The following is a 24,270-nucleotide window of genomic DNA, read 5'->3' as shown; positions in this document are numbered from 1 at the left end:
ATTGTAGTTTTGTTCCCGACACAGTAGACACTCGATACGTTTCCTGCTGAGACATAACCAACGTTTGATGTGCTTCATTAAAATAGGCAGAAGGAACTGAAGTAGTTTGCTGGTAAACCCTGATGGATGTTTATTGTAATCTGCTGCTGAAACATAATAGAAATGAATAGACAGTTAAGAGAAAAAAAATGTGGTTGATGCCGAAAAAATGTTTTATGTAGAACCAGGCTAAAATGAGTTTACAGTTGTTTGCTACTGAAACGTGATAGATATTTATACACATTTAATAGACAAAAAATATGGTTGCTGCCAAAAAATATCAAATGATGCGTGAAACAGCTTAAAATGTGTTGGTAATTGTTTGCTGCTGAAACATGATATAAATGATTAGACCTTTAATTGACAAATGTGTTTGATGCAGAAACTGAGTACGCACTGAATGTCCGACGCCGAAACAGGCTAGAAATGTCATTAAAATGATCGATGTGGTTTGTCGCTTTCGGCATTAACATGAAGTCACCCGTGACGGTTCGGGGAATCAAACCTGTAGAGCTGTGGTCACTGGTCAGTTTCTCAGTGCGTGTGTGTGCGTGTGCGCGTCTCTCCAGAAGTGATCACCATAGATAACAATGGCCAGCCGTAGCAATTCACCCTTTGACTTTTTCACCCGACTTGAAGAAGTAAAAAGCCGAGCAAAACCATCCGTCTTTTGTCTACGCACACACGTGCAGAAACACACGCAGGCAGACAGAAAATATACTTGTTTTATTGAACTGATTGACTATTTTCAATTGAGTTAGTCATCTATTCAAGACCATTTGATGCAAATTTTTACAAGAGAAATATTTCGGCGTCTAGCAGAAGCATGCCAACATTTGTTTGTCGCTGAAACAGGTAAGAAATTTGACTTCGTTTAGGGTGAAATGAGGAAGTTTGATCCTGAAACATGGTGGAAATGTGATTTGGTGGTGATACATGCTAGAGATTTGTTTCACGCTGAAACCGGAGAGACATTTGATAGTTTGTTGAGGAAACATGCTCGAAATTTGTTTCATGCTAAAACTTGAAACGTTTGATTTAGTGTGATGCCGAAATTAGAGAAGTTTGATGCTGAAACATATGTGATTGTTTGATGGTCAAACGTGCTAGAAATGTGCTCCATGCTTAAACTTAAGAAATGTTTGGCATAGTGTGATGCTGAAACAGGAGGGTAATTTGAGTTTGATGCTGAAATGCCATTAGAAAATGTGATTGTTAGATGCAGAAATCTGACAGGAAGTGTTTGATGCTGAAACATCATAGAAATGTGATCATTTAATGCTGAAACGGGAGACAATTGGCATAGTTTGATGCTGAAACATGCTATAAATTTGATGATTTTGTGTTGAAACATGCTAGAAATGTATTTCACGCTGAAAGTGGAGAAACATTTGGCATGGTTTGATGCTGAAATTAGATACATTTTAAGTTTGAGGCTGTAATATAACAGAAATATGATTGTTTGATGTTGAAACAGGAGAGTAATATGAGCTTGATGCTTTTGCAATTGAGCTACATGCAGAAATCTCCATCGAGTTTAATGCTGATATGATGACTTGCTAATTTTAGAGAGCTGCTGAAACATGATACAATTTGGACTTTGAGACATATATGATAGAAGTATGATTCCTTGAGTAAATATAATTAGAAACAAATAATGCGATAATGCTAAATGAAACAATAGAAATGGATAAAAACAAGTGGAGAATTTGATGCTGAAACGTGATTGAAGTTTACAAGTTTGTGTGTGCGTGCGTGTGTTCACGTGTGGTGTATGTGTGAACACAACGGCGTTGGCGGGAGCAGATGGACAATGGAGGATCGTACTACTCTGCTTCTTTCCCCCCCTTTTGTCTGCCCTTTTTCATCCTCTACTCCTCACTCCTCATTTGATCCTGAAAAGCAACTGGATTCTTTTTCCGTTGGCATCCAGATGGCCCTCGGAGCGCATCCGTTTATGCTTTCACGTGCTGTAGATCTCATTGTACAATGTGAAAATTCAAGAATGTTTATTTCTTTTCCTGTATTTCATGATTCTTTATTCCCTTGCGCAAGAGTTTGAGCAGAATGATTGACACACGCGCTTGATTGACAGCCAGTGCAGCAGCTGCAACACAGGCGCTCGTTATTCCAACGCATGGAGCCCCCCCCCTTTCCCGCACACATTAACACCCCCCGTCCCCCGAAAGCTCCTTTCACCTCCACTCCAATTAACAGGCGCAACCATACTTGCTGGTTTCGTGGGTTTGAATCAATACGTTAACATGGTGGGCAGGGCTGATAAAGAGGGAGGGCGATGTGCAGTCGTAACTTCCTTCTTTCCTTTTAGATCAGCCTTGCTGCTTCCTCCTTCCATTCCCTCTTTTCTTTCTTTCTTTCTTTCTTTCTTTCTTTCTTCTTTCCTAACTTCCTCCGTTCTTCTTTTCCTTTCCTTTAACTTCCAAACGCAGGATCATGTTTGTTTCTTTCATCCTCCCTTCCTTGCTCTCATACATCCTTGTGTCCATCCTTCCTCCCTTCTTTTTTTCCTGAGATAGTTCCTCCTGCTTTCATTACACCCTTCTTTACTTCCATCCTTCCTTTCAGACCAGCCTTGTTTCCTCCTTCCTTCTTTTCTACCGCCTTTCCTTTGTGTCCTGAAAGCTTTAGCAAGAAGCTGCATTCGACAGCAAATTGTGACCGTGGGGCTTGTACAGTACCCCACAAGCAACATTGCCCCCCCTTCCCAACACACCCCACCCTGTCATTCCCCCTCATCACCACCACCACCACCACACACACACACACACACACACACATGTATTCGCAACCGTCATCCCCCTGGTGGGTCATTCTCCAGGCACTTTATCAGGTGTTGAATATAGCAGCAATGAATTGACTGAATATCATTGTTGGGGGGGTCATCTAGTGGTGATGGGCATGCATGGTGGTGGTGGGGCTCTTTCCTTGAGGGCCCCCCCCCCCCCCCCTTGGAATTCCAGAACAATCTGCATGCAGGCTAAATCTCCCAGGGTTTGACAGTAGGGCAGCAGGGGAATCGGCAGGCAGCCGTTTTCATTAACTCACCACACTGTTGTACCCCCCCCCCCACCGTCCCCATACCTCCCCTGCCTAATCTCTGTGACCTCCACCATCAAGTGACCCACCCACAAAAAAAAAAAAAGGAAAACTTCATTCTACCCCCCAGGCCCAGCCTCCTCCTGTCTTTCTGTGAGGATTTTCTACAACCACAAAAAAAAAAAAAAAAAACATCAGCTACCTGTTTAGGAGGGGGGGGCTATGGTAGTTTTGGGGGACGGCATACGGTCGGGAGGGTGGTCACATCCAGCGTGATGCAATGAGTCACACTGTGAAACAGGAAGCGCGCACTCATCGATATTTATTGATCATAATCTATGTACAACACTTGATTGTTTCTATTGAACGCACCAGGAGAATATCTCCAAGATTTGTTTTGAAGCGTTTACACAAGAAAAACTAGCCTGGGTCTATTTCTGTTGCTTGTACATCTATGTTTTTACCCTCTTGCATTGATTTAATCAATTAGGAACTACTGTATCTATTTCTATCTGTTCTATATCTATATTTTTAATGTTTTGGTATCGAGTTCGTCTACGATGCACTACTACATCAATCTATTCTATACCTTTATTTTTTTAGTTAGTCCATATTGAACTTGCCCATGTGTCCTCTATCTATATTTTTGAGTTAGTCTATGATTGATTGATTGCCGAAAAAATCGTCGGTACCCCCTGTCCACCCTTGAGGACTTGCACGCTGCCAGAACTAAGACAAGAGCATGCCCTAACCCTAACCCTACTGTATCTATATATTCTATATCTAGATGTTGAGTGAGTCTACAGTATGTTGAACTGCTCTATGTTGCCTATATCTATATTTGGAGGTAGTCTACGATCGAAGACTCTAGGTATTTATTCCACATCTATATTTTAAACTAGTCTCTGACTAATTACTCTTCAGTATCTACATTTTTGAATTAGTCCATGTTGAACTGACAAATCTATGTGTTCTATATCTATATTTTCAGTTAATCTGCATTGAACTGTTATATCTATTCTATATCTATACAGTATTATGGAGTTACTCTGTAATGAATTTCCCTATCTTTCTAATGTATATCTACATTTTTGAGTTAGTCTGTGCTATAGGGCCAGTTTTTGAGTTACTCTTATCTGTTCATTATCTACATTTTTGAGATAGTCTATGTTGAACTGCTGTATCTATGTATTCTGCATCTATGTTTGGAGTGAGTTTATGATCAAATGCTGCATCTATCTAGATTTGGTTTTAGTCTCGGTCTTAAATTATATTGAACTACCACATCTATCTGATCCATATGTATAATTTGTGTTAATCTGAGTCAGTGTTTTATCTATGCATTCCATATCTATATTTGGAGTTAGTCAACGATAAAGAGCTGTGTCAGTCCATTGTACTATTGTATATCTATATCCTGAGTTGAAAAGATAAGACAAGCCACTCGAGTAAGAAGAACATTGATTTTTATTATTATTTTTTTTTTGGGGGGCTGGAATGGTGATTTTTGTCATGTTTGTGATGATTATCATCTTTTTACAGATGTTTTCTGTGGGATGATTATTCTTCAGGAGGTCTGCAATTTGTCTCTGCATGATTGCAGCACATAATTATGGCACATATTTTTAGCCGGCGACTGGTAAAATGGCGTGCGGGGCCATTATTATGCGGCGCCGGCTCAATGGGACCCTCTTACACCCCCCCCCCCCCCCCCCCGCACAAAATTACACGTTTTGCTCATGGCGTGTTCCTTGTTGTTGTCGTAAAATTCATATTTTATATATTTATTTGGCATTTTGGACTTGGATCATATTGCCTGCACTTTTACTAACTATTTAAGTAGTCATCTTCAATTTGGTGGGATCCCGCTCTGCATCATCAAGGTTGCCTGAAAGAAAAGAAATAAACCAGGATTAGAAAATAGTTTAATGGTCGAAGTACAAAAGTCAGTCAAATCTATCAATATTTCATGAAAGATGATAAATAACATTTACTTACACTCACATGCAGATACACCAGCATCCAGGCTAAATCACTATTAATCTGTGTACCTCTCTTTCTGGGATGTTGGCCCAGTGTTTCACTGATGATTTAGGAAAAGTGTTGAGTGCAATGAAGAACTGCCCGTTTATGCCAAATTTTGAAGTGTTTTTCATACTAATTTCTCCACTTCATCTAAACTGGCCAAAATGGAGTGAGCCCATTCTAGATCTCAGTTGCTCAACTGTATGTATGTACAGACCCTTTCCATAAAATTAGAATATCATGGAAAAGTTCATTTATTTCCATAATTCCATTCAAAATGTGAAACTTTCATAAATAATTGATTCAGGGCCCACAACTTACAATGTCAAGTATTTATTTGTTAATTTTTACACAATTTGGGCTTCCAGCTCATAAAACCCACTAAATCAGGAATTGCAACAATTTGAATACTGTGAAGAAATCAGGCCATATTTGACAGGCCATAAATGTTTTAAACTGGGTTTCACACACTAAATAATCGACTCAACTCAAAGCACCTGCACAGGTTTTCCCAGGTGTCAATAAATTGCTTCAGTTTGGTTCAATTGTCTCTGTTGGGTTCAATATGGGGAAGACTGCAGACTTGACAACTGGCCAGAAGACCATCTTTGATACCCTCCATAGGATGGGTAAGCCTTAAAAGTTCATAGCTAAGGAGGCTGGCTGTTCACAGAGTGCTTTGTCTAAGCATATCAATGGAAAGTCTAGTGGAAGGACAAAATGTGGCAGGAGAAGCTGCACCAGTAAAAGAGACAACCGTGGGCTTCAGCGGAATATTAAAAACCACCACATTCAGATGCATCCGGGAGATGGGCTACAACTGTCGGGTTCCTCGGTTCAAGCCACTTCTGAGCCTGAGACAACGTAGCATCTCAACTGGGGCAAGGTGAAGAAGGACTTGACTGTTGGCCAGTGGTCCAAGGTCGTCTTTTCCGATGAAAGTAAAGTGTGCCTTTTATTCAGGAATCAAGGTCCAAGGGTTTGGAGGAAGACGGATGAAGAACAGAACCCAACCTGCTTGAGCTCCAGTGTGAAATATCCACAGTCAGTCATGATATGGGGTGCAATGTCCAGTGCAGGTGTTTGTAAACGCTGCTTTCTTAAACCCAAGGTCACCGCAAGAGTCTACCAGAATTTTTTCGAGGACTTCATGATGCCTTCTGCTAAGGATCTGTATGGAGATGCAGATTTCATCTTCCAGCACGAAAACCTGGTTTGATCCCCATACCATCACAGTGCTTGCTTGACTGGGCAGCCAAGTCGCCAGATCTAAACCCCATTGAGAATCTAAGGGGTATTATCAAGAGGAAAATGAGGGGCACCAGACCCAAAAACAAAGAACTGACAGCATCAAGGAAATCTGGGCTTCCATAATTCCCAGGCAATGCCACAGGCTGATGGCCTCAATGCCACGGTGCATCGAGGCAGTGATTAAAGCAAAGGGATTCCCATCCAAGTATTGAAGAGAAACTTAGTTTTGAAAGTACCATATTTTGATTGATTTAATGTGACCCTAATTTCTTTCGGCGGCACAGTGGTCAACTGGATAGAGTGTCTGCCTCACAGTTCTGCGGAGCGGGGTTCAATCCCCGGCAACGCCTGTGTGGAGTTTGCATGTTCTCCCCGTGCCTGTGTGGGTTTTCTCCGGGCACTCCGGTTTCCTCCCACATCCCAAAAAACATGCATGGTAGTTTTGATTGACAATTCTAAATTGCCCGTAGGTGTGAATGTGAGTGCGACTGGTTGTTTGTTTGTATGTGCCCTGCGATTGGCTGGCAGCCAGTTCACGGTGTACCCCGCCTCCTGCCCGATGATACCTGGGATAGGCTCCAGCACGCCCACGACCCTAGTGAGGAGAAGCGGATCAGAAAATGGATGGATGGGTGGATAATCTTTTTTCTTTTTTAATTTTTTTCTTTTTTTTTCTACATAAAAATGAGAAGTAAATGGTGATTTCTTCACAGTATTGTAATTTTTTGAATTCCTGATTCCGTGGGTTTTATGAGCTGGAAGCCCAAACTATGTAAAAATAAACAAATAAATTGTGGGCCCTGAATCTACAATCCATGAAAGTTTTGAATGGAATTATGAAAATAAACAAACTTTTCCATGATATTAACATTTATTTATTAGTTCTGAGGAGCGGGGTTCAATCCCCGTCCCCAGGCTAGGCTCCAGCACGCCCGTGACCCTCGTGAGGAGAAGCGACTCAGAATATGGATGGGTGGATGGATGGGTCCATGTATATTGTTTTTTTGTGATTTTTGAAAATGTGATTTTTGTATGAATGTGTGTTTGTGTGGTGTTCCAGGGCAGCGAGATCTCGGCGATCCCGGGCAAGTATAGCCAGGCTGAGTCCACCAAGTTCCTGGCCCTGACGGTGGCGTCCATCTTATGCATTGTGGGAGTGCTGCTGGCGTCCAGCGTGGTGTATTGCCTGCGACACCGGTCGCACCACAAACTCAAGGAGAAACTCACCAACCTGGGAGCGGACGCTGGCCAAGATGCCACCGCCACATACCAGGTAAACGCCAAAGAGGAGGTGCGCCACAGTTTTGTGGGTGCATGGGAACAACTGGTATTTGGGAGCCTTCTTTTCTTTGTTCATTCCTTTCTTAATTTTTTCATTCATTCATTCATCCTCCCTTCTCTCCTTTCTTTCTGCAGACCTTAAAAGAAATTGTCATTTTCCTCAGATTTTGGCATCTTGCCAAATATAATGATTTTGGACGCGGCTCATATTGCTTGCACTTTTATCCACAATTGACGTATTGTCATCTTCAGTTTCATAGTTTCGATCCTGGTTAGTATCATCTTGTCTGAGACCATCTGGGATTAGAAAAAAGTACAAGCACCAGTCAAATCTATCACTATATCATGAAAGGTGATAAATACAATTCACCCAAGCTAAAGCACTGCACTTCAGGCTTCTATTAATTTCTGGAGCTCACTTTCTGGGATGTTGGTCCAGTGTTGTACAAATAAATCTGGAAAAGTGCTGAGTGCGTCAACAGACTGCCCCAATATGTCAAATTTGAAACTAAACCTTGATTTAGAGCAGTGATTTCCAACCTTTATGGAGCCAAGGCACATATTTTACAACTGAAAAATCTCACGGCACACCAACAAACAAAACGTGGATACATTTATTACTGTATTTACTTCCTGACATCTAATAGAAGAGCATTTATTTGTTCTGTCTGTCACTATGCCTCACTGGCATTAATAGATGAATAAAGAGACATTATTTCTTGGAAAGAAATACTTTTTTTTTTTTTTAGCCATTAAGTAAAATGTTATAATTTCCCACAGGACACCTGAAGAGCGCTCATGGCACACTAATGTGCCCCGGAACACCGGTTGAGAATCAATGATTTAGACCAATATTAATCTGGAAGATATTCCTTTTCTCTATTAGTTTCTGCACTTAACCTAAACAATGAGAAAATGGAGTTAGCGCACTGTAGTTCTCAGTAGCTCAACTAGAAATGATTACGAGGTGAACATAAACACTGAGCCTGAAGGAGGTGCGCAAGACTTCAGGAGGTGCACGTGAAATGCCAGATGTTTGGATTCAGACCACTTATCGCACTAATTCTTCACTTTAGGCTGAGTGTTCAGGAGGTTGCCCTGCGACTGACTGGCGACCAGTTCAGGGTGTAGTCCGCCTTTCGCCCGACGTCAGCTGGGATAGACTCCAGCGCCCCGCGACCCTAAGCGGTGCTGAAAATGGATGGATGGATGTATGCTCAGGAGGTATGGATTAGCAGTGAGCGTTTTGGAGGTGCGCTGGAACAGCGAGTGTACAGGAAGTGCACTTGGAAAGACCACCAAAAATCTTCACGTGACGACTTACTCGAGTGTTGACAGACGTCGACTCTGCCCCTACACTGTCTGAGCTCTGGCTCTTTGTCCCCTGCTATATGTGCATGTGCGCGCATGTGTCTACTCTCTCACACACACACATGCACACGCACGCAGAGCCACGTTCTAATGATTATGTGTGTGTGTGTGTGTTTAATTCCACTCACGCCGCTCTGCCGCTGGCGCCCTCGGAGGTGGTCACCTGACTCGTCAGCTCCTGAGTGTGTCAATCACGCCTTGCAATGCCAGTAAACATCCATGTGGGATTGGTCCACACCAATAAGATAATGGTGATTGCCCACGTGTTTTGCCGTGACGATGCACTTATTATTTATTACAGTTAAAAAATTTTATATGTAGTTTAATCTGGTAACTTTAAAGTAGGGTTTCAAACCAGGGTTAGGGTTTCAAGTCCAAGCATTGTTTTGTTTGTGAGTCCCTTCCTACCTTCCTTTCTTTTCCTTTAGTTACTTCCTTCCTGCTTTGCTTGCTTCCTTCTTTTCTTCCTTCCCTCCATTCTTCCTTTCTCCCTTCTTTCCTTTCATACATCCTTGTTTCCTACCTTGTTTTCATTGTATCCTTCTTTTCTTTCTTTCCTTCCCTCCATACATATTTGTTTCCTACATTCTTCCTTCCTTCTTTCTTTCTTTCCTCCCATCTGTCCTTTCCTTTCATACAACCTTGTAACCCTCTTCCTTTTCTTCCCTCCCTCTCTCCCTTCCTTCCTACCATCCTCTTTTCCTTCAATAAGTGTTTACCGACTTCTTACACAGTATACCTGATATTGTGCATGTTAATGTCTGCATGCCAGTAAGGTTGATGTTGTGACACACCCTCTCTCGTTTGGAGGTGCTGGCTGGCCCTAATTAGGGTGGCACACGCCGACTATTCCCTTTTTAGGTTGCCAGGGGGATTGCCTGGCACTGTGCTCACATAGGGGGGTGGCAGAGTGGCATTTCCTTTATTGGTGAAAGGAGGTCATCAGGGCGCACACGTGTGTTACTCCCAATGGAGCGTGCTAGCATGCTGTCATGGCAACACAACATGTTCATATTAGTTGTTTTAAATCCAAAATGGACCGTCTGGTAGAACAATTCCACACACTATAGAAAACAAATGAATGATTTCATAAATCTATGAATGACAAAGCAATTTTTATTCAGATCTGATCCAGATTTCACAATTGTCAGCAATGTAAATGTAACAGTTTGAACCCTTTTTTTTCCCTGTTACAGCATATAATAAATAAACAAAATGAGCACAGTGTAGGCTGAATCAGCAGCTGTAACGTCAAAGCAAGTTTTATCCATATCGGATCCAGATTGCATATTGGTTAGAATCAGAATCAGAATCAGAATTGTCTTTATTTGCCAAGTATGTCAAAAACACACAAGGAATTTATCTCCGGTAGGTGGAGCTGCTCTAGTACGACACCAGACAGCCACTGTGACAAAAAAAATGAGACACAAAAAAAGACTACGGATAGTCACTGCAAGTCACGAGCAATGTAAACGCAACACATAAAATGTGTAATGTCTGTTATTTCATTACGTTTTGTAAAATTATTACATGAAATATAATAAAAATAAGATAAAATACAAATGTATGAAATATAAAATTTCACTTTTTTATTGTTTTCAATTATTATTACCCTACAGGCAGTACATATTTTTGCTAATCCTATAGCCTACTCTATTCGCGAAGCACTAACACAGTAATCATCATGTTAAACCCACAGCAAATATGACCAGCTACAACAGCACTCCTCATAATTTAAGGTATCAATATCCACAAAACACTTGAGTGTTTAACTTATGAGATGTAACACCAGGAGCACCTGTCAAAAGTGAAAAAGCATCACGGGTGTGCAGTCTTAAGGAATCCCATTTGTGTTCTCGGCAGGACACACCTCGCTACAACATGATTGGCTCCTGGATTGCGGCAGGCTTCTATTCCCGTCGAGAAGCAGAAGGGCTTGTCGTATCGCGATACAGCAGCCGGTCATATTGTAGCGGCCGTGACCTGCCTAAAACACGAGTGGGATTGCTAATAACGTCTTGCAAACACACGCAGACACAAGCACACAAAAACACTTCGAACCTACTTTGAGTCGAGTCGTCAATATAGTGGAAAGCGGTGTCTCTTCGTGCCGTACCTCCTCATCAACCATCCTTCCACTCATATTGAAATTTCAAATCATTTTCAAAAGCAAGCTCAATCACCTGGGCTTTACGTCTGGGCAGCTACTGCACCAATGCACCGAGGAAAATTAATTAACATGACCGTTTCCCATAATGCACTAGGGTTTGGGAATGTGCAAATGCCTCCAGCATGTAGAAAAAGACGATGCTAGTTTTTGGCGCAGTCAACGCAAAACGCAGCACGACACGCACGAACGCAAAATATTTTTTATTTTTTACATCCTCATCATGGAAAATACAAGAAGAAAAGCGTATGATGCAGCTTTTAAGTTGAAAGCCATCGATCTGTCTATCGTGCTTTTAAAGCGGCACTCCGAGGTGAGTGGGAGGCTTGGATGACCGGCGGTGAGAAATCTTTCACAAAAACTGGCCGCTTGCGAAGAAGATCATCCTTTTCTGAGGTCTGCCAGTGGATCTTAAAAGCATGGAGCAGTGTGAAAGAATCTACGATCACCAACGGATTTTGAAAGGCTGGACTGCTACGTTAGGAGAACAGCACAACTGCAGCGGTAACTGTCTCGAGATGAAAATGACATTGAGAGCGACACTGACAGAGAGACTGAAATGGTGTGTGACGGAGATGTTCTGTGGCTCTTCAACTGAAGAAGACGACTTCAGTTCTTTCAGTGAATGGGAGGAGGATGAATAAAAACAATTACTTTTCTGTTATGTTTGAGCCGTTTTACTGCCGTGTTACAGGCACGGTTTGGAAACAAGGTCTGTAAATAAACATTTACAAAATATTTCTGTGTAAATATCTAATTTCACAACGTATATATCCGCGGCGTATAGTCTGCTGCGGCTAATATATGTTACAAAAAATAATTCTACAAATTTAGTGGGCGCGGCTTGTATTCCGATGCGCTCTATAGTCCAGAAAATACAGTAGTTTCTCCATACTTGAACCTGTCGTTGCAAACAAAGGCTTTTGTACAAAGTATTAAATAAATACCAGTTGGTGTGTTCAATGGGGGGCACAACCCAGTGCAGACTGCTAGGACGGTCCCAAGCCCGGATAAATGCAGAGGGTTGTGTTCAGAAGGGCATCCGGCTTAAAAATTTGCCAAACAAATATGAGCCTTCATCTAAAGAATTCCATACCGGATCGGTCGTGGCCCGGATTAACAACATCCAGAGGTGAGAGGTGGAAAGCGGGTTCTCACACATTGCCGTGGAAGCTCCTAAAGTTAGGGCAAGTGTGCAGGATATGACAATTGTCATATAGCTTGAAGCGAGTGTACATTTGAATGTGCTAAGCATGAGGCGGGTTACACCCTGAACCGGTCGCCAGCTGATCGCAGGGCACATAGAAACAAACAACCATTCGCGCTCACATTCACACCTACGGGCAATTTAGAGTCTTCAATCAACCTACCATGCATGTTTTTGGGATGTGGGTGGAAACCGGAGTGCCTGGAGAAAACCCACCCAGGCACGGGGAGAACATGCAAACTCCACACAGGCGGGGCTGGGATTTGAACCCCAATCCCCAGAACTGTGAGGCAGATGTGCCAACCAGTAGGTCACCATGCCGGCCAAACAAAACATCCCTCCATCTATCCATCCATTTGCCGTACCGCTTATCCTCACGAGAGTCGCAGGCGGGCTGGAGTCTATCCCAGCTATCTTCAGGCGAGAGGCAGGGTACACCCTAAACTGGTCGCCAGCCAATTGCAGGGCACAGATAAACAACCATTCGCACTCACTTTCACACCTACGGGCAATTTAGAGGCATCAATTAACCTACCATGCATGTTTTTGGGATGTGGGAGGAAACCGGAGTGCCCGGAGAAAATCCACGCAGGCACAGGGAGAACATGCAAACTCCACACAGGCGGGGCCGGGGATTGAACCCCGGTCCTCAGAACTGTGAGGCAGATGTACTAACCAGTCGGCCATCGTGCCGCCAAATTATTTTAGTATTTAGTATTAGTGACATAGAAGTGAAGGAATTCAAATATATGAATGTATGTATTTCTTCCTTCTTTCCTTCCTTCCATACCTTCTTTACTTCTATCTTTCTTCCTTTTTATATTCTACCATCCTTATATTCTTCCTCTCTTTCCTTCCTTGCTTTCATACATCCTTTCTTTCATACTAACGTTAAATCATATTTCTTTCCTTCCTTCCTCCCAGCATTCTTTCCTTCTTCCTTCCGTCTGTTACAAAGTGTATCCAAAAAAAAAACAAGTTTATATGATTTCACGTTAAATGCAGGGCTGTTCTTTCGCCACTTTCCAATGGCTAATTGAAACAGGATGTGGTGAAGTAAATATTACCCATGTTCGCCACGCTGGCGAATCAAAATTGCCTGCATCAAAACTCAAAACCCCTTCCTGGTAGAAGTTAAATTGAGTGCGCTCATTCTGCTGTGTGTGAAGTTGTGAACGGTGTTGAGTAGTTTAGTTTTTCCCCCGCTGCGTAAAATGTTTCAATCTGCCGTTCAGCCACTGCTGGCTAAGCAGTCCGGCTCACGAACCTTCCCGACTGGGGGGTGACACATCTGGCAGGACAAGACCCGATGCTGCTTGGCGCCGAATTGAAGCATGCATATTTATTACCGTGATGTACGTTTGACGTGTCGATGGTCAATGTGTCCTGTAATTTACATTAGTTCTCGCAGCGAGCTAGCTGCCTTCTTCGTCAATGCACGAGCCGCTAATCCCACCATTGGTTGTCATGCCGAGCGACGGCGGTGACAGCGACTCGCTAGTCATTTGGGGGCCCAAGGCAAACATAGTCAAGGCCCCCCGGTCCCCTTATGTAATTTAGCCCACTTTGTCTTGCTGTTGTTGCTGTTACAATTATCTGACAGCTAAAGTTCACCTACTAATATTTACCACCAAAGATTTATAATATTAAGGTTTATCTTCAACTAAAAAGTTTGAATTTGATCCAACAATTTTCTGAGCCGCTTCTCCTCACTAGGGTCGCGGGCGTGCTGGAGCCTATCCCAGCTGTCATCGGGCAGGAGGTGGGGTCCACCCTGAACTGGTCGCCAGCCAATCGCAGGGCACACATAAACAAACAACCATTAGCACTCACATACACACCTACGGGCAATTTAGAGTCTTCAATCAACCTACCACGCATGTTTTTGGGATGTGGGAGGAAACTGGAGTGCCCGGAGAAAACCCACCCAGGCACGGGGAGAACATGCAAACTCCACACAGGCGGGGCCGGGGATTGAACCCCGGTCCTCAGAACTGTGAGGCAGACGCTCTAACCAGTCGTCCACTGTGCCGCGATAGGAAGCTTAATTAACATTTAATATAGTTTACCATTTCAACCTTTATACGCAGAACTTGGTGATGAAAAGCGTCACTTGTGTCACTCTCCACTTTATCTCTATACTTGGCTGACACTGACAGCAGTGCTACTGACAAGGGCATCATTATACAGTATTATATTTTTACAAGGTATGAAGTTAAATCAATAAGTCAGTATTCAACTGCGATGGAAGATTTTTCTTTTTTTTTATAATTAATAGTAAAATAAAGATTTGTTCTTCATATCAATTCATCATAACATTTAGGCCCGGCCTACAGGAATGTTTTTTGTTGCCTTTAGCTAATGCTGTGTTGGTCATACTATAAAATAGTTTTTCTTGTGTTTAGTGAATAATGCTGAAAATAACAAACTTCCTCCCGAAAAATCGCATGCAAAACCGCAGTATTTGTTGAAAAGAAAGAAACAAAAAACTTGTATTTTCTCAAATTGTTCATCCTTACTCCTGATGACTAGTTGTTTTAATTAGGCCCACACCTTTAAAGCTAATCAGCTTAGTTCCCAGTGACGAGGACTGGCTTAGTGTGGCTAAAGGTTTAGCCACATAAACACACGTGATGTTGTGGCTAACTACACACGTGTAACTAAGTATGGCTAAGAGATTTTTATACTGTTTAACCATATTGGCTAAGAGGTTTCATGACCCAGTGCCAACCCCGAAATGCCTTTATTGACTATGAAGAGCCTTTGTTTTGTTGTTGTTTTTTAGGGTGTGTGGCAAGGTTGAAGGATTGCGCACTGAGTCTCTTTGGGATGTTGACTCAAAAAATAGTAAAACGCTGTCTATGTTTAACACACAGTCACTAAATGTAAGTGTAGAAGACTGGCTGTGGCTGTTTGTGGACATGAATGCTGATGCTGAACTCCCGGCTTCGGCAGGAGCTGTGCCGTCAGCGCATGGCTGTCAAGCCTCCAGCAGAGCGTCCGGAGCCGACCTCGTCCAGGATCAACAGCGTGTCTTCACAGTTCAGCGACGGCGGTGGCGGCGCTTCGGCCGTCAGCCCGTCGGCCCGAAGCAGCCTCTCGTCCTGGAGCGAGGAGCCCGCTCAGCCCAACATGGACATCTCCACCGGGCACATGATCCTGGTAAGGACCTGCAATCGATAGAAAAACCATGTTCAACCCATGTTCAAAAGCCATCTTTTTGTGATACAAATATGAGACCAAGATAAATCATTAATGTGATTTATAAACTGGGCAACTCAATTGAAAGATATATACATATATATATATATATATATATATATATATATATATATATATATATATATATATATATATATATATATATATATATATATAGAAAGGGTGAGTAAAAGTAAACAACTAATATAACGGGGTTGCACAAGTGTGCACATCCTCTTATAACTGGGAATATGGCTGTGTTAAGAGTTAACCATTATCTGGGATCATGTTTTATGACTTTCTACTTGGCCATTTCAGAGTCATTTTCAATGCCTTTAAAATGGTTCGGAATTGCATGGAACATCTAGCTGGGATAGGCCCCAGCACGCCCGCGACACTAGTGAGGAGAAGCGGCTCAGAAAATGGATGGATCTATCCATCCATTTTCTGAGGAGAAGCGGCTCAGAAAATGGATGGATGGATGGATCTATCCATCCATTTTCTGATCCGCTTCTCCTCACTAGTGGACCTGCTGGAGCCTATCCCAGCTGACTGGGCGAGACGCGGGGTACACTCTGAGCTGGTCGCTAGCCAATCGCAGAGCACAAATAAGTAGACAACCATTCACACTCACATTCACACCTACTGACACTGTAGTCTTCAATCAACCTACCATGCATCTTTTTGGGATGTGGGAGGAATCTGCAGTACCCGGAGAAAACCCACGCAGGAACATGCAAACTTCACACAGACGAGGCCCAATTTGAACCCAGGTCCTCAGAACTGAGAGGCAGATGTGGTAAACCAGTCGCCCAGCGTGCCCCCCAAATCCTTCAATATATTAAAAATCCTATTTAAAACAAATATGTCGCGTTTACATGATCAGAAACCATGGTAGCCAAACCAGATTTGTTCCAGATCTGCTCCAGATCGCACATTTGTCAGCCGAGTAAATAGAACTTCTAAAATGCCATTGAACACAATGTATAGCATGGAGGCCCTCCGAATATTCCGCTTCAGCTTCCTCATCGTTTTCGTCTTATATTTAGTGTTTCATTACGCCCACCACTAGTTGCTGCCCCCCACCACTCCACCAGCCCCTCCGTCCCCCTTCCCCCACTGAGGGGCTCCCTCGCCAGCTTTCTGCCAAGCGACACCGTAATGATATCGTATAGCTTCTCAGTTCTACCACCCACGCTCCTCAAGTTCCAGCCACTAACCCGCACCACTCGCATGCATTATGTAAGTCTGATGTGAATGCTATTTTACGCAACAATCTCATAGATGTCAGAAAACACTCCACTTTGGAGACTGTGTCGGTGTATTGTTTGTTTGTTATGCTGCATATTACTCATATTTATTATTTGTTTATTTAATCAAATGTACTTGGTGTCTGAGCTGCCACGATCAAATCTTTTTACAATCGATTATCCTATGGATATTTTGTCGAGTACTTTACCAATGTAAACTTAATATGTATGACATCATTGAATATGTTCAGACACGTATGTCTCTCTCAAATGTCAAACCAAATTTAGTCCAGCTCTGATTCAAATTTCACAGTCTACACCAATGTAAAAAGGTTGTGGAACATGTTCGAACACAAACAAAGATAGCAAAATGACAATAAGTCTGTACATTCAAAATGGATAGAATGAAATACCGTAGATTGAACTAGGGTTAGTTGAGGTGCAAGGCAGCCTAAGGGGAATGCGAGAGAGTCTTTTTGTGGCCCAATATATGTCAAATACCTTAAAGACCCACAAAAGTCATTTTGGTGAATTGTTTCTAAATAGACTAAATATGTTTGAAGACAGTGCTGAAAACGTGCCAAGGCTGAGAACAATATACTGTAGTACTGTATTGTTGCGATATACATGAAGCTTCAAACTCTTTCACCATCACCAGCTGATCGGATTTTTGGGGCGGGATTATAAATTACCTCTGTGACAAAAGAGGTTCTGTAGCATACAGTTCTTGGCATGAGGCCCTCAGCCACTATATAAACAACAAACACCCTTATTTTGTGCTGAGGCTATTCGGCGGAATTTCCACTTCCTTATTCATAATATCTTGGCCCATTGCTACCAGTATAGCTTGCAGTTAACCATCAAACTATGCCTTCAACAACAACAAAACACATCTTCCCTGAAGTGTAATGTGTTGTTGTGTATTTGTCAGCTGTGGCATGTGTATAGCGGGGCCGGGGTGAACCAGACGGAATCCGCCGGCCTGGCATCCCTGCATCAATTAGAGTAAGTTAGAGCAGTCCGGCGCAACGGCGTTAGGGCCATCAGCCTCACAGTTGCTGACCGCGACCCCGCGGGGTGAGGAGGAGAAAAAAAAAGCATCCAGAGGGACACCGGTCCAACGCACTGCTGTGGCCACATATGGTGCACCCTTCGGCGACCACAACAGCAACAGTTTCAATGATGGCAAAGGAGGGAAAATTGTCCCAGCGCGGCTGCTGGTAATTATGCCTGGGCTCAGAGTTTGTCTGGCTGCCAAAGAGTGCCTCTACGGGGCGGCCTGTGAGAACACGTGTAATGTTCATTGCGGGAATTATGGTACGTATTAATGCAAACTAGAACTAGCAGACATTCCAACAGCTTCTTCCCTCTTGCAATCAACTTCTTAAACAGCTAACTTACAATTCCATTGCAACATGCTGCCAATTTCTTTTGTCTGAGTTTGTTGTCACATTTCTGTCGGGCCAATTATATACTACACGTGCACTCACTGTAGTAGTCTCGCCACGCTGCACTATTTGCATATCTGCTGTTGACCTATACTGGCCACTCATGCCAGAGTAGCATCTGCCCCATTGATTGAGGAGTATCTGCAAAATTTGCACAACCAACATTGTCCCAGATTATCGCACTACTCATCCCTTTAAACTGCATACACTCCTTGAAGTCTCGGCACCCTTTGCACAATGGTCATTGCACCGGACTATTGCGAGATTAGTCATTCGAACTGCTCTAAGTGCTAAAAGACTCTGCTTCTTTTTGCACAATTGTCAAAAAAAAAAAAAAAAGAATAAATAAATTGTACCGGCATTACCAGATAACTAGCAACCCTTTACTGCTCAGTGACTGTTTTTCTCAATATCTTTATGTCTCAAAAGTGTTCTTTGTCAATTGACTGTCTGTTGTCGTACGAGAGCGGCTCCAATTACCGGAGACAAATTCTTTGTGTGTTTTTTGGACAGACTTGGCAAATAAAGATGATTCTGATTCAGATTCTGACAGCTGAATGTCCCAAGGGCTGGAATTTTTAGAGATGCAGCGACATGCCCACGCCATCTGGAAGCTGAAAGAATGTCAATTCTTGACCATTTTGTAGATTTCACATACTTTGCGATTTTTTAATTTATTTTTTAATTCATTCAAATTTGTCCATCTTGTTCACATGACTCTACTCTGTGGTGTGACAAATTGACAAGATATTTTTGGGCCACTTCAGGGGGGCTTTAAATAAATAAAATAAATACATAATAAAATTTAAATACAAATCTCTGAGATCGTGTACAATTTGAGCTAAATGCGCTTTTGTTTATGGTGGATCAGCAATTATCACGTCAATCCAGATTTGATCCTGATCTGATTCAGATTGCCCACCTGACACTAATGTAAACACATCCATCCATTCATCCATCCATCCATTTTCTACCGCTTAGCCGAGGTCGGGTCGCAGGGGCAGTAGCTTTAGCAGGGACACCCAGACTTCCCTCTCCCCAGCCACTTCATCCAGCTCTTCCGGGGGGATCCCGAGGCGTTCCCAGGCCAGCCGAAGGATGTAGTCTCTCCAGCGTGTCCTGGGTCGTCCCCGGGGTCTCCTCCCGGTGGGACGTGCCCGGAACACCTCACCAGGGAGCCGTCCGTGAGGCATCCGAATCAGATGCCCCAGCCACCTCATCTGGCTTCTCTCGGTGTGGAGGAGCAGCGGCTCTACTCTGAGATCTTCCCGGATGACCGAGCTTCTCACCCTATCCCTTAAGGGAGAACCTGGACACCCTGCGGAGGAAACTCATTTCGGCTGCTTGTATCCGGGATCTTGTTCTTTCGGTCACGACCCACAGCTCGTGACCATAGGTGAGGGTAGGAACGTAGATCGACCGGTAAATCGAGAGCTTCGCCTTTCGGCTTAGCTCCTTATTTACTACAACGGCTCGATACAAAATCCGCATCACTGCAGACGCTGCACCGATCCGCCTGTAGATCTCCCGTTCCATTCTTACCTCACTCGTGAACAAGACCCTAAGATACTTTAACTCCTACACTTGGGGCAGGATCTCATCCCCGACCTGGAGAGGGCATGCCACCCTTTTCCGACTGAGGACCATGGTCTCAGATTTGGAGGTGCTGATTCTCATCCCAGCCGCTTCACACTTAGCTGCGAACTGCCGCAGTGAGAGTTGGAGGTCATGGCTTGATGAAGCCAACAGAACCACATCATCTGCAAAAAGCAGAGATGCAATACTGAGGCCACCAAACCGGACCCCCTCCACGCCTCGGCTGCGCCTAGAAATTCTGTCCATAAAAGTTATGAACAGAATCGGTGACAAAGGGCAGTCTTGGCGGAGTCCAACCCTCCGGGCTCAGGAAGACTTCAGAAAACCAATGTCAGTAAATACAGTTCGGCGCTATATCCGTAAGTGCAACTGAAGTGAAGTGAAACTCTACTATGCAAAGCAAAAGCCATTTATCAACAACACCCAGAAACGCCCCCGGCTAATCTGGGCCCGAGGTTATCGAAGATGGACTGATAAAAAGTGGAAAAGAGTTCTGTGGTCTGACGAGTCCACATTTCAAATTGTTTTTGGAAATTTTGGACGTCGTGTCCTCTGGGCCAAAGAGGAAAAGAACCATCCGGACTGGTATGGACGCAAAGTTCAAAAGCCAGCATCTGTGATGGTATGGGGCTGTGTTAGGGCCAATGGCATGGGTAACTTACACATCTGTGAAGGCACCAATAATGCTGAAAGGTACATACAGGTTTTGGAGAAACATATGCTGCCATCCAAGCAATGTCTTTTTCATGGACGTCCCTGCTTATTTCAGCAAGACAATGCCAAACCACATTCTGCACATGTTAGAATAGCGTGGCTTTGTAGTAAAAGAGTGTAGGTACTAGACTGGCCTGCAGTCCCGACCTGTCTCCTATTGAAAATGTGTGGTGCATTACGAACCGTAAAATACGACAACGAGCCCCGGACTGTTGAACAGCTGAAGCTGTACATCAAGCAAGAATGGGAAAGCATTCAACCTATAAAGCTTCAACAATTAGTGTCCTCAGTTCCCAAACGTTTATTGAATGTTGATAAAAGAAAAGGTGATGTAACACAGTGGTAAACATGACCCTGTCCCAGCTTTTTTTGGAACGTGTTGCAGCCATAAAATTCTAAGTTAATGATTATTTGCTAAAAATAATCAAGTTTATCAGTTTGAACATTAAATATCTTGTCTTTGTAGTGTATTCAATTAAATATAGGTTGAACATGATTTGCTAATCATTGTATTGTTTTTATGTTTAACACAATGTCCCAACTTCATTGGAATTGGGGTTGTACAACAAATAGGGTGCACTAGTTGAACAAGGGAACTCCAGTAGAACTTAGTCTTACTGTACTACAAGTTAAGAGTGATGCAAAACTGTCCACTTGTTGACAACAGCATGCTACTAGTATTACTTAAAATTCTACTGGTTAACATCTAGCTCATCACTAGTATTACTAGGAGCGCGCAGATATGTTTTGTCTCACCAGTAACATGTACTTTAGTTGTTCTACTACTGCACCCTAGTCATTCGACTAATGTGAAATGTTAAACAGTTGTCGAAAATAACATCACTAGTAAGACATATCGTAAATTGTTCTACTTGGGAGCCCGGGATTTTTTGCTCGTGCACTGATTTGTCTTAGTGAGGACAGAGGATATGAGTACATGGACAATTCAGTACACTAGTAATATAGTGTATAAATAGTCAAACCCCATACATGGACACACATTTTTTCTAAATATCATCAAGTGTTGCGCTCACTGACCCAGAACAGTGTTGCTGGCACTGGCCCAGAACCGCTTTCTTCGCAGTCGTCCTCCCACGTCACCGACACTCGACAGTAGAGTAGACGTTACATAACCGTTGTGGACTACGAAAGGTTTCACATGGCAGGAAGAATAAAACGTCAAGCTTTTTTTTTATAGCCTTTAATCACATAGGAAGACTCCTTTGTGAACTGTGGAGTTCACAAAGATCAGCAACATAGGAGAAGTGGCAGTAAAACAGGCCAAACTCTAGATATCCGGGGTAAGGCAGGGCTAAAGGCAATTTGGATACTAGGTGTGGTTTAACTAAATGCAAGAGTGTACAAATAAGTCTTAAATCAAGGTTCAAACGTTTGTAAAGAGGTAGCTGCTCTGATTCAGGCTGATTTTGTGGGTTTCCAAAAGATCATACTATCGCGGCTACCCACATAGGAGCAGAGCAAGTAAACAAAAAAAACATCAAAGCAAAATTGTAGTGTTGCTCTCTAGTGGGACACTACAGGAACCGGAGTGCTGTTAAATCCACCCACCGGTCTTCCTGCTTTTGAACTCGATCTGTTTTTTTGTTTTCAACACCTCGAATGTCTCGGCGAGATGGCGAGATGAAGCTTCATGAGGTGTCATAACACTTCAGCCAATTGGTTCGAGTAAAATGGTTCTTTTCATGATGCTTCATGTGCACACGAAACCACTGGCCGTGTGTATAATCAGAGGTAACTGTATCTAAACCACGTGCATTTTGCATTTTTGTGTCTCTCTTGGCTCTTGTCAATGATGTATTACAAAACAATGTTTGACTAAATAATTTATCAACAAAGTGTATGATAAATTATTTTTGAATGTATTCAATGTGCCGGCACGGCGGACGACTGGTTTACCACGTCTACCTCACAGTTCTGGGGACTGGGGTTCAAATCCCGACCCCGCCTGTGTGGAGTTTGCATGTTCTCCCCGTGCCTGCGTGGGTTTTCTCCGGGCACTCCGATTTCCTCCCACATTCCAAAAACATGCGTAGTAGGTTGATTGGGGACTCTAAATTGCCCGTAGGTGTGAATGTGAGTACGAATGGTTGTTTGTTTCTATGTGCCCTGCGATTGGCTGGCGACCAGTTCAGGGTGTAACCCGTCTCCCGTCCGAAGATAGCTGCGATAGGCTCCATCAGCCCACGACCCTAGTGAGGATATGTGGTAAAGAGAATTGATGGATGGATGGATGTATTTAATGTTTTCACAATGGTAATATGATATTTCAGATAGAATAAAGTTTTTCTGTCACTTTAAGCAGACAGAGCAGGCCTGTGAAAGTGCTTGGGGAACCAGGAAGAAGGCACTGCATTTGCTTGTGTAACTTGTACAATGGCATATAGAACATGGGACTTTTTGTTTTTATTCTGAAATAACGGTTCCTCAATAGTTTTTGTTTTTGTTTTAAGTGATTCATTAAAGAGCAGTATTATATAAATTGTGGTACAGTAATTTTTACTCTCCCATTAAGGTGTTGTTTATTATTCCCTTCTTCCTTGGAACCGAATAAACACCTCACCTTTGAATAAAATAAGAAAAGCTGGAACATACAGTTCTTAGTAAACAAACCGAATTAATACTTTTGAAGTAATGAAGTTATTTATCCTATGCGATCCTGCCGGAGTTTTGAACTCTCGCAACCACTGAGTGACGTCGGGCACCGCACTCTTCACTGTCCAAGCTATCGCCAAACTCAATAAGCACTTTAAACTCCCCAAACTGTATTAGACTACACGAACTATAAAATATTCAAACTCGCAACCCACAAATCTCTCTATATTCAAAAAAATATATATATATTGTGAATGGAGCCCGCATGAAGAGTTTATATAGCATTGCTGTCAAACCTCGCGGCAAGGTCTGAAGCACTTCCAAATGCAGTCAAGTGGTACAAAACACATGTAGACTGGTTGGGCGAACTCCCATGCACACTCGAGGACCCTGCCGAGGTTGAAGGGCTGGTCCACTGTTCCACGGCCAGGACAAAAACCACACTGCTCCTCCTGAATCTGCGATTCGACTTCCCGACGGACCCTCCTCTCAAGCACCCCTAAATAGACCTTACCAGGGAGGCTGAGGAGTGTGATCACCCTGTAGTTGGAACACACCCGACTGTCCCCTTTCTTAAAAAGGGGGCCCACCACCCCAGACTGCCAATCCAGAGGTCAGTGACCGCTTGGCCAGCCGGCATCATCAACTGCCTCAGGAGTCCCACAGGTCACGGCCTTACAGGTCTCACTGTCATTGCCCATGTGAGCATTGAAGTCCCCCAGGAGCTCTCCAGCACCCCCTCCAGGGACTCCATAAAGGGTACTCTGAACTGCTGTTTGGTGCATAGGCACAGACAACAGTCAGGACCCGTCCCCCCACCTTAAGGCGAAGGGAGGCTACCTTCTTGTCCACTGGGGTAAACCCCAATGTACAGGCGCCGAGCCGAGGGGCAATAAGTATACCCACACCTCCTCGGCGCCTCTTACCGTGGGCAACTCCAGAGTGGAAGAGAGTCCAACCGCTCTCAATAGGAATGGTATCTGAGCCCAAGGCTCGCGTGGAGGTGAGCCCGACTTTATCTTGTCGGAACTTCTCGACCTCCCACACCGC

General features: G+C 43.4%; 1 protein-coding gene across 5 annotated transcripts in view; it reads left to right on the top strand.

Moving 5' to 3' along the window:
- Nucleotides 1-24,270, top strand: part of LOC133411982 (receptor-type tyrosine-protein phosphatase N2-like) — a 149,588-nt gene that overhangs the window by 92,294 nt on the left and 33,024 nt on the right. For all 5 annotated transcript variants that reach the window (XM_061694912.1, XM_061694910.1, XM_061694911.1 and 2 more), the window contains exons 13-14: nucleotides 7,433-7,645; nucleotides 15,354-15,560. In XM_061694912.1, coding sequence (XP_061550896.1) covers nucleotides 7,433-7,645; nucleotides 15,354-15,560 — 420 coding nt within the window. The remainder of the gene's footprint in view (nucleotides 1-7,432; nucleotides 7,646-15,353; nucleotides 15,561-24,270) is intronic.

Source organism: Phycodurus eques, chromosome 13 (genome assembly GCF_024500275.1).
Source record: "Phycodurus eques isolate BA_2022a chromosome 13, UOR_Pequ_1.1, whole genome shotgun sequence".
Taxonomy (NCBI): domain Eukaryota; kingdom Metazoa; phylum Chordata; class Actinopteri; order Syngnathiformes; family Syngnathidae; genus Phycodurus; species Phycodurus eques.
The sequence above is the reverse complement of the archived record's forward strand: the minus strand, read 5'-3'. Positions and strand labels throughout refer to the sequence as shown.